The sequence below is a fragment of the Adiantum capillus-veneris genome, chromosome 15 (assembly GCF_014529385.1).
Source record: "Adiantum capillus-veneris isolate H3 chromosome 15, ASM1452938v2, whole genome shotgun sequence".
NCBI lineage: Eukaryota > Viridiplantae > Streptophyta > Polypodiopsida > Polypodiales > Pteridaceae > Adiantum > Adiantum capillus-veneris.
In genome coordinates this window covers 151,664,120-151,674,208 of record NC_140945.1, presented here as the reverse complement: position 1 = coordinate 151,674,208, position 10,089 = coordinate 151,664,120, and the positions used below count along the sequence as shown (strand labels likewise).

Below are 10,089 nucleotides of genomic sequence, written 5' to 3'. Positions count from 1 at the left end.
ACTAGTGTGATGAGTCTGGGGAGGTGTAACAGTGTTATATGACCCCCCAAAGTTACAAAATTAAAATATTGAAAATGAAAAAAAAATAATAATCAAAGTACCATAATGTAAAATCTTAAGCTGGAAGAGAAATCTCAGCTGATTTGGTACTTCACTCACATGTATCGCCTATGGTACTTCACTCACATGTATCGCCTATGGTACTAGAGCCCTAGAGGTTCCCAGTGTGGGCGCTTTTCCTTGAAAAGCAAAACACCCAAGGCATACAAAATAAGCACACACATCAAAATTGAATCACTGTGAAAAGACTTTGAGGGGTCAAAGCAAAAGTAATCAGTCAGGCGATGATTTCATGAGAAATTCCTTTTATCATAGCTTAACTACAAGGTCTTCTAGGTAAGGCCTTTAGTCAGCCCTTGAACATGAAATACTTGGCTCTCGCGATTAAACAACTTAATTGACCAGAGAAAATTGAGAAGCTTACCCATGGTATTAATAGTTGATCTTTAGTACCTTTCGATCGTTAAATTAGCGACCCCGGACTTGTTTAATTTTTTATCTTTACAAAGTTTATGCGTTTGATTATATTGCAATTTAATGTTTATTGCTGACAAATGGTTTAAAATTTTGTGACCAATCAAATTGTTTGCCTACAACTACATATGCTTTTTAATTGCTTATGAGAATGCAATTACTGTGCCAATGTTGTTTGATTTTGCAGACTGAAGAAGGCTAAGGACATTCATCTCAAATGCTCTTCCACCTCAACGAACGAGCTTCAACTCAATAGCTTCCGAGGACGGAATCTACATCACGAAGGGGGGCATGTTAACCCTCACGGATCACGGAAACCATATCACCTACAACGGACGTTGTATTATTTACTTGGTAGAGTCAGGTACAGGGTTTGTCGATCCAATAGGAAAAGGGTAAGAGTGGTCGCCGATGAGAGGCGCACTCTAACTGGAACATTCAAGGGATTAGTTGGCTAAGCATGGGCGCCCAAGTGTGAATGGGGTGAGCTCATATAAAAGTCAACTAAACCTAAAATTCATTCATTCTCTCATTTGTGCAATTGAAGAGTGCTCTTGCTCCATCTCCATCTTCTTCTTCTTCATCTTCTTGTGTGTGTGTGTGTATGCGTGAGAGAGAGAGAGAGAGAGGGAGAGAGAGAGAGTGTGTGTGTGCGATCGAGCATTGCGACAACGGCACGGCGGCGGTGAAGCGGTTGAGCGCGGCGTAGCGGCGTTTCCTTCTTCTTCGCGGCGAGGAATCCTCCACGACAGGAAGCGTAGAGCGGTTAGTGACACACCAACGCTATTTTTGAGCTTGCTAGTTTAGGCTTGTTGTGTGCTTGGAGCCATCTGTGGCTCGCATGCGGTGTATTGGCAAGTTCCTTGCATTGGCACGTGCGACATATGCGCACAGTTTACTGCGGAGAGGGTAAGGAAAGCCATTGACAGGATGAAGACAAGGAGAGCACATGATCACGATGGTCTGGTAGCAGAGCACTTCATCCAAGCCAAAGATATGCTTGCAGAGCTCCTGGCTATGATGTTTCATCAAGCCATGTATAAAGGCTTCCCGGAGACTTGGAGTATGTCTATGATTGTGCCTATTTTCAAGTCATGAGATCCCATGATTCCCGCGAATTATTGCACCATCATGGTTGGTCACACATTAGCTAGGTTGTAAGCATCCGTTCTTGAGCAGGAGCTGAGTAGATGGGCAGAGCGAGAGGGCATAAGAGCACCAGGGCAAGCAGGTTTCAGGAGAGGTTTCTCCACTCTTGACCAGATTCTGACACTTAGAGCTACTATTGAGGAGGGTAGACTCACCATGGCAAGAGAATCTATTGTAGCTTTGTGGACTTCCGCAAAGCTTTTGACACAGTGTTGAGATCCAGACTTATACACAGACTATAGGACATGGGTGTGACTACAGAGCTGATATGGGGTATTCTTACTCTATAGAGGACAATGATGGGGCGGGTACGCATCACTGAGGGAATGTTTGACATGGTCAACTCCACTATTAGAGTAAAGCAGGGATGCCCCCTATCCCCGACTCTTTTTGGGATGTATGTGGATGAGTTTTTGGACTATGTAGAGCGTCAGGGGGACAGGGGGGCTCAGCTAGCAAGGACATGGATTCCGCTGTTACTATATGCTGATCATATTGTGTTGATTTGTGACTCCCAGAGGGGATGCAACATCATTTGGATGCTCTACATACATTTGCTCATGACAGTGGATTGTCGGTCAATCTGAGGAAAACCAAGGTTATGGTGTTCAATACCACACCACAGTGGGTCAAGAGGTCGGCACCCACATTTATGTATGGCCAGGAGACTGTGGAGTACAATATGCATATACCTATCTTGGGGTAGTCTTCGGTGGACCGATGTTTTCACTAAGGAGAGCATCAGAGACTAGATTGACGAGAGCATATGCAGCTTTGGGAGGACTGGAGAGGATGTGTTCGCAAGTTCAGTTTTACGAATCGCGAACAAAGCTATGGCTTTTTGACACTCTAGTGACTCCAACTATGCTCTATGGAGTTCACATATGGGGACCCTTAGTAGATCACCATGGGAGATCTGGCAACACAGATGGATGGAGATATATGGAGAGGCCTCTGATCTCTATGATTGCTCGAATGATTTGGGCTAAGGCCTCAATACCACATGAGATTATCCGAGCCGAGCTAGCCCCCCCCCCCCCCCCTCTCGTGGTGGAGGCATTTACGAGATCAGTTTCCTTTATGCACGGTCTATGGGATCTTCCTAGGGACAGATATGCTCGGCTTGCCCTGGAGTCATCTAGACAACTAGCTCTACAAGGCGATACATCATGTTGGTATGGACATATGACATCATGGTTTCAATCGCATGATCTTAACATGGATAGATTACCTCCGCTTCAATACTCCTTGGATGCACCCTCCCTGTCTCTCACATGGACACAGATCACCAGACTCATACATTAGGATCTGATTCAGCTAAATACCAGGAGCACATGGATACAACCGACACAGGAGTTGGGCACGAAGATGGCCTTCTACAGAGAGCATCTTCTCCAATTCACGGAGGACGGCTTTGTGACTAGACCTGCATACATGGATACACACTTATCTCATGGAATAAGATGCGTTGTTGGACAAATACGCACATCCTCACATAAACTCTAGATCGAGACTGGTCGATTTCAAGGGGTGCCGGCAGCCCGCCGGCCGGTAGGAGCCAGGATATGTCACCTATGTATCTTAGAGTCAGAGATAGAGCTGCATTACACATGTCACTACCCAGCGTACTATGAGATACGCGGCCGCTTCCATTGCCTATTCAGAGAAGGGTTCGGACCTTTTTCTAGAGTCATGAGATACAAGGATCAGAAGTGTCTCGGATTGTTCCTGGTAGAGCTGCGCAAACTTAGGGAGAGCTTGCTGAGGACATCAGGGGAAAGATAGTCTCGAAGACGAATCACAGAGTTCTTTACACCAGACCAGAGGAGAGCCAACGGAGCAGGCATTACAACAGATCTCAAAGCCTACTCATACTAGAGGTACAGTGCTTGACCGAGCCATTGAACTTGATAGATCCAGACATCCACGACCTCGAGGGGTCTCCCACTACCGATGAAGGCTGCAACAAAAGATACAGATCACTCTATCTCGACATGCAAGACGCCCAACCAGGGTTCTGACCATGGAGGAGGTCAATGAGATCCGACAACGACCGATGAGAAATTTCATATGAACCCACCCCCCCCCCCCCCCCCCCCCCCCCCCCCCCCCCCCACCCCCCCCTTATTTCCTTTCTCCTTAGTGTTTTAGTGTTAGTTCTTTGTAACTTGGTAACTTTGTAATCTCCGTACTCAGACATGGTATCAGATTCACCAATTTTGACTTTTTGGTCTCATAGGTCATTTTGGCCTTTTGAAGACGTTAATATAACATTTCATTTCTCTCTCTCTCTCTCTCTCTCTCTCTCTCTCTCTCTCTCTCTCTCTCTCTCTCTCTCTCTCTCTCTCTCTCTCTCTCTCTCTCTCTCTCTCTCTCTCTCTCTCTCTCAATGAACGATTCAAACTAAACTTTTGTAGAGCTTAGCAGAAATACATCAATGGAATTAGTATGGAACGTTGAATCCTAAATGTATAGATAGTCTAACCCAAAACTATTGTTAGTATCAGACTAATCACCTAAGTGCATCATAAACAAAATTTCACCTCAAACATCACGGTTCATTGTTGGACTGACATGCTCAATGCCTTACTAAAATTTTTGACACATCCTTTCCCTTGCCACAGATGCTTAAACATGAACTTTCCTCTGCAAGATCGAGATGATGTACACAATGCTACTATATGATAACTCAGAGTTAGGAGTTCATGGCCTTCACAGTCAATGCTACACCTCTAGATACACAAATATGAGACTTTTCCCTGCAATGTGGACATTTAAGGTATCTCATGTTCTCAGTCAACCTTAATATAGGAACACGAACGTTTTCAATCATATTCGCAACTTGCCTTGCATCTATCAAAGCAATGTCATGTGGTGTTGATACTATCACAGCTGCAACCTTTGAGATATTGAAATTTATGTGTCTCCAATGCCTGATAGACATGCCTCCAATGCCTGGAGGCATGTCTATCACCTGCATATCAAGCTCTCCCCCTCTAATTATTTTTTTGAGAGCGCTCGTAGCCATGGGACCTCTGCAAACAATCCATGTGCAATCTTTTTCCTTAAGAAAATCCATCAACATGCAAGTTACCCCATAGATTTTCAAGAGAGATCGTTTTTTAATCTGACTCCAGCTTAGGGTGGGGCAACCCTAAAGGTTCATCATTGTAGGAATCGAAGGGACATAAACTTCAGCACCTTGCTGAAGTCCTACTCTGATTCCACACTTGAAAGCCAAAGTTACTGCTAGATTCACTATAGTGGTGCACTCACCAACTCCACCTTACCCAGAAGCTACATCCACATCTCCAAAGCAACGCTGTGCTGGTTGGGCGGCCATACCGGGAAGCAATCTATGAGCATACTGAGGCAAGACAACTTGAAGAGAAGACGTACGCCGACCCATGAAACAGGCTAGGAAAAACTGAATTGCATGTACTGATCGAAAGCTTTTGTGTCATATTACATTGACCTTTTGCTTCCACCACAAAAATCCCTGCCTGTCATTTCCCCTACAGCACACTACACCGTGCGGAGCTGGCAAAGCAGCAGACCATGCCATCCAACATTGGGGTACAGTTGGAGTCAATCAATGACCAGCAGGGTGGCAACGTTTGCTGTCCAGCAGTAAGCCTCTAAAACCTTGAACATGAAAGTTGGTCATCTTGCTACTTCTAGTGAGATTTGTGGCTCATTTTTGAAAAAAACGCCTTCTTTTTTCAGTTATTTAAAAAATACTCATACTAAGTCCTTCAGAAACAATTTTCTATTATTGAAGATACTCTTTTTACCTTCTCTCTTGTATGGAAGGTTTGTGGACCACACCCCTTATCTCCACATAGCTTTATGTTTGCACGTGTTGATAATAATACCTTGGCTCCTATTCTCACCTTTTTAGTTAGCCGTATTGCCCACTTCTGGAGGCTTTCGGGATCCATTCCGACCCTTTTTGGACTCATAAATATCTGGTTTTTGTCTTGTAAAATCTATGTGGAATCCTTATCGAATTCCTTTGACACTTCTATAAAATGCATTCACCTTTTGGAACTCTCAAGTCTTCAAATACATTTTACTATCCCTTTTAGCATTTTCTATTTTTTCTCACTAGAATGACCAATTCTAAAGAGAGAAAATCATTTTAGTAAACCAAAAATGAAATTTGTTGACAAATTCCTTATAGCTTATGTTTATATCTAATATGTTTGTATGTGTGTGTATAACATCGAAGTGTCATAGTCTTGACCGTGTATGCATTTGAGAAAAAAAGATGGATAAAGATTGTGTGTAAGAAGAGCTTGGAGGAAGTTCTTGATCTTTCCTTCCGACAATACTTATTGTGGGACAACCTTTGCACATGATAAGAGACAGTACGATGCCATGTTATGCGGAAAGAAGGAGAAAATTGTAAAAATTTCCATGGTAGAAATCACATGAAAAATTAATGATATTTGAGATGCGAGCTTTAATCGTTGATGTACATAGGGAAAGTTACATTACTAAGTGTAGCCTCGGGAAACTTAACCAATGTGATGTTTTAATTTTTCCTAATTTTTAGCATTAGGGGTTCGGCCAATGTGATCTTGCCTTGACACACTCTACATAATATCCAAGTCTAACAAACACAAAACTCGTCCATTGTTCATGTGCACAAAAGGCTTGTTTCAAAAGGAAAATTGGGCTAGAGTAATTTGAAGTAAGTAGTATGTCCCTACGATTTAAAAAAAATCATTATCATAGCGAATCTAAGATGATGCCCAACTATCAAAAGCAAATGCTGCTAATGGAAAGTGCTTCTACCGGCACAGTCCTCAACACCAAGCTAGGCGAAGGGAGCGGAAACGCAAGAGGGAGGAAGAGAGCATGGCATGAAGTTGAGCAACAGGGCGTGCAGGTGGACGAGGGCCTGGGAAGGGGTTGGAATAATTTTTATATAGAATGAAAGGTGTGACATGAAATCACAGAAAGCGGCTGGCTGAGTTGGTTAGCTTCGGGATTTGCTAGCCCGGCCCGTCAGAGTTCGAATCTGGAAACCGAATGCTAATTTTGCTACTCTGTGTGTGCCAAGCCAGGAAATGAGTTACAATCTCGAATCTCAGAAGATTCTTGTACGATATAATATCAAACCCACCAGTTGAATTTTATTCATCATAAAATCGGCCATTAGTTTGAGAAGTGTTTTTCATAACGATCGTTCACCTAATGCCCAAATTGAACAGTTGAAAAGGGTTGTGGGCATGACCCTACTGTTCGTGGCGTGTGTGTGAGATTTGCTCGTGGGCGGTGTGAAACCTTTAGGTCTGGAGGGCAGATTGAAATGACCTGGCTTCACACACATCCACCCAACCACACACACACACTCGCACAGACGGAGAAAGATGCTTCTTCCTTTTTAAATCATTGACTTACAGTATGGAGCTCTAATGTGGCCACTATCAGTCGGCCTCCGACAATGCCTATTGCAGGGTCTCCATGCTGCATTTCCCACAGGATCCATTGAAGTTTCTTCTCCTCAACCAAGCATCGAAGGCCATGGCCGTTACCAGAGGTCTTGCATCTTCCCCTACATCCTTCCGGAAACGGTCTTTCCTCCTCGCCTTCTTCTTCCTCCTGGCCACCACTCTCCTCATCTTCACGTTTTCTGCGTTCTCCCTCCACAATGGCTCCGGGTTAAGCGTAAGTTTCTTTGCGTTTCTTCTCCGTGCTTAAGGTTTTTTGCGTTTTGATCCGATTCTGTTATAGAAAGTAGCTCGATTGAATCTTTGCAACATGTAGCTTGCCCGTCATGTTCAGCTCTGTTCGGTTGATAATTTAGCCGTTCTCTTGACCTTTTCTTTTGACGCACATATGCATTGAACCAAAACTGGCAAAGGCGACGCTCTGCCAGTTAATGTGCAACTTTCCTTTGGAACTTGTTTTCATTCATAGATCGAGCTAAGATTTTCCCGGAATTTGAAAGAACATGAGCTCATGAAGGCCATTTCTTTGCTGCAGGTGGGATCTGAAAGAGAGACACTGAATTTCACTGGTCAAAGAGGACTTGTCATGCGCAGGTTAAGTGCTCTGAGGTCGGATCCACTTAAATTGAAGGTAGATACACTTTTCAAACAAGCCAACGATCAGATCTCTTTGGTCAATTCGTATGCTTCCTATGCTCGTAAGAGCAAGCTTGAAATGATGAAGGAGGTGAGGCTTTTCACAGAACAGGCTCAAGGTTTCATGGAGCTCTTAAATCGTCCTCAGAACAAAGCCCTACTTACTGCCACCACAATCAATGTAGGTCACCTCGTGGCTTTTGAAACAGAGCTTAAAGAACTGGTCAAGAGTTCAAAACAGCACATGATGGATGCTAGGGAATACTTTGACAGTCAACTCAGGGTTCAAAAACTAAAGGATACCATCTTTTCAGTTAATGATCAGCTGACAAAGGCCAAAAAGCAAGGTGCATTTTCTAGCTTAATTGCTGCCAAGTCGATCCCTAAAAGCCTCCACTGCTTGTCCACTCGTCTTATGGAAGAGAGAATCACAAATCCTTCGAAATACATTGATGTTGGAGATCCACCTCCAGAGCTTGAGGATCCCGATCTTTATCATTATGCAATTTTCTCAGATAATGTGCTAGCAGCCTCTGTGGTTGTCAATTCTGCAGTTGCAAATGCAAGGGAGCCTGAGAAGCATGTTTTCCACGTTGTCACAGATAAGATGAACTTGTGGGCAATGAGAGTCTGGTTCAAATTGAGGCCGCCCAACGATGCAACCCACATTGAGGTGAAAGCTGTGGAGGACTACACCTTTCTAAATGCATCCTATGTTCCGGTCTTAAGGCAGCTTGAGTCTGCCAATTTGCAGAGGTTTTACTTTGAGAATCAGATGGAAAATGCAACCAAGGATGCTCCTAACATGAAGTTTAGGAATCCCAAATATCTGTCAATGCTTAATCATCTCCGCTTTTACCTAGCAGAGATGTATCCTAAGCTACACAGGATACTGTTTCTAGATGATGATGTGGTTGTGCAGAAAGATCTTACTGCTTTATGGGAGATTGACATGGATGGCAAGGTCAATGCGGCAGTTGAAACATGTTTTGGGTCCTTTCACAGGTATGATAACTACATGAATTTTTCACATCCGCTGATCAAGGAGAAGTTTGATCCCAAAGCATGTGCCTGGGCGTATGGGATGAACCTGTTTGACTTGGATGCTTGGAGGAAAGAGAAGTGTACGGAGGAATATCATTATTGGCAGAACAACGTATGTGCCTTCTAAAACTCATTACTCGTTTAATGCAGTTGGTGCTGTTGCATGCATCTCTACTTGTCATTGAGAGTTGGAGTAATTCAAAAATGTTCTGGCATTGTTGAGACATTATTTATGATTTATCGGTGCTTGTGTCTTTTCTTGTGCTTTGCAGAATGAAAACAGGTTATTATGGAAACTTGGTACATTGCCACCTGGTCTTATTACATTTTACAAGACCACGAAGCCTATGGACAAGAGCTGGCACGTTCTGGGTTTGGGTTACAACCCCAACATCAGTCAAGAGAAGATCAAGTCGGCGGCTGTGATACATTACAATGGGAACATGAAGCCCTGGCTTGACCTTGCAATGAAGCAGTACAAGGAGTACTGGACAAAGTACGTAGACTATGACATGGAATTAATTCAGAGTTGTAATTTTGGGCACTGAACTAGAGAAGGGGTTGCCTATGTACATTGCCATTCTTTTTTGTCTCACATAATCCTGCAAACTGTGTACCTGGGAAGCAAAAAGGTCTGCTTTAATAGCCCTGGTATCTCTATTTGTTCATTCAAGCCCTCTGCACAGTGAAAGCCATGGCTTGTTTACATTCTTGGACCACACAAGCTGGGGTGGATTACTTGTGATGGTTGCTGATGATCAAGTTTACTCTGCCCTTGAAGCCTCTGTTGGTTGTGATGCTATCCCTGGCAAATGTTTGTAAAATCGCATCACCGGCTGTATGTTTGTCATTCTCGAGTCAAATAATGCTAATGGATTGCATTGCCGGCCTACAGTGGTATTATTGCAAACAAAATGGTGAGGATTTTTCTTTCCTTTTTCTGCCCTCACAAGGGAGGGAGTAAATTGCATTGAAAAATGAAGTGTATACAAATCTATTTTACTTTTTTATTGAGCTCAAAAAAAACTTGGCAGAGAGTTATGCCATGCGTCCTTAAACCCCCCCCCCCCCCCCCCCCAAGAACATGCGTGGGAGGCTGAAGAAACAACGGATTGAGGAGTGCTCCATGCGTCAGATCCTGGAGGATGCTCTTAACATGCAGCGCCGAAGCCATGTCCAGATACCTGCCACCACATGCGGCTGTTATTGTGCCACTCACATTCTGACGCAAAGGCCTGCAGCACGCATGCGTGTCATGACTTAGACC

The 10,089-nt window shown here is 43.8% G+C and overlaps 1 protein-coding gene and 1 pseudogene across 1 annotated transcript; one reads left to right on the top strand and one right to left on the bottom strand.

The window, feature by feature from the left end:
* Positions 1-4,378: 4,378 nt before the first annotated feature.
* LOC147441688 (iron-sulfur protein required for NADH dehydrogenase, mitochondrial pseudogene) lies at positions 4,379-5,092 on the bottom strand (annotated as a pseudogene).
* Positions 5,093-6,995: 1,903 nt separating this feature from the next.
* On the top strand, positions 6,996-9,712 carry LOC147441687 (galacturonosyltransferase 8-like). The gene is made up of 3 exons (XM_086483240.1): positions 6,996-7,359; positions 7,678-8,934; positions 9,095-9,712. Exons 1-3 carry the CDS (start codon positions 7,156-7,158, stop codon positions 9,368-9,370), a joined length of 1,737 nt encoding a protein of 578 aa, XP_086339366.1. The 5' UTR covers positions 6,996-7,155; the 3' UTR covers positions 9,371-9,712.
* Positions 9,713-10,089: the final 377 nt, after the last annotated feature.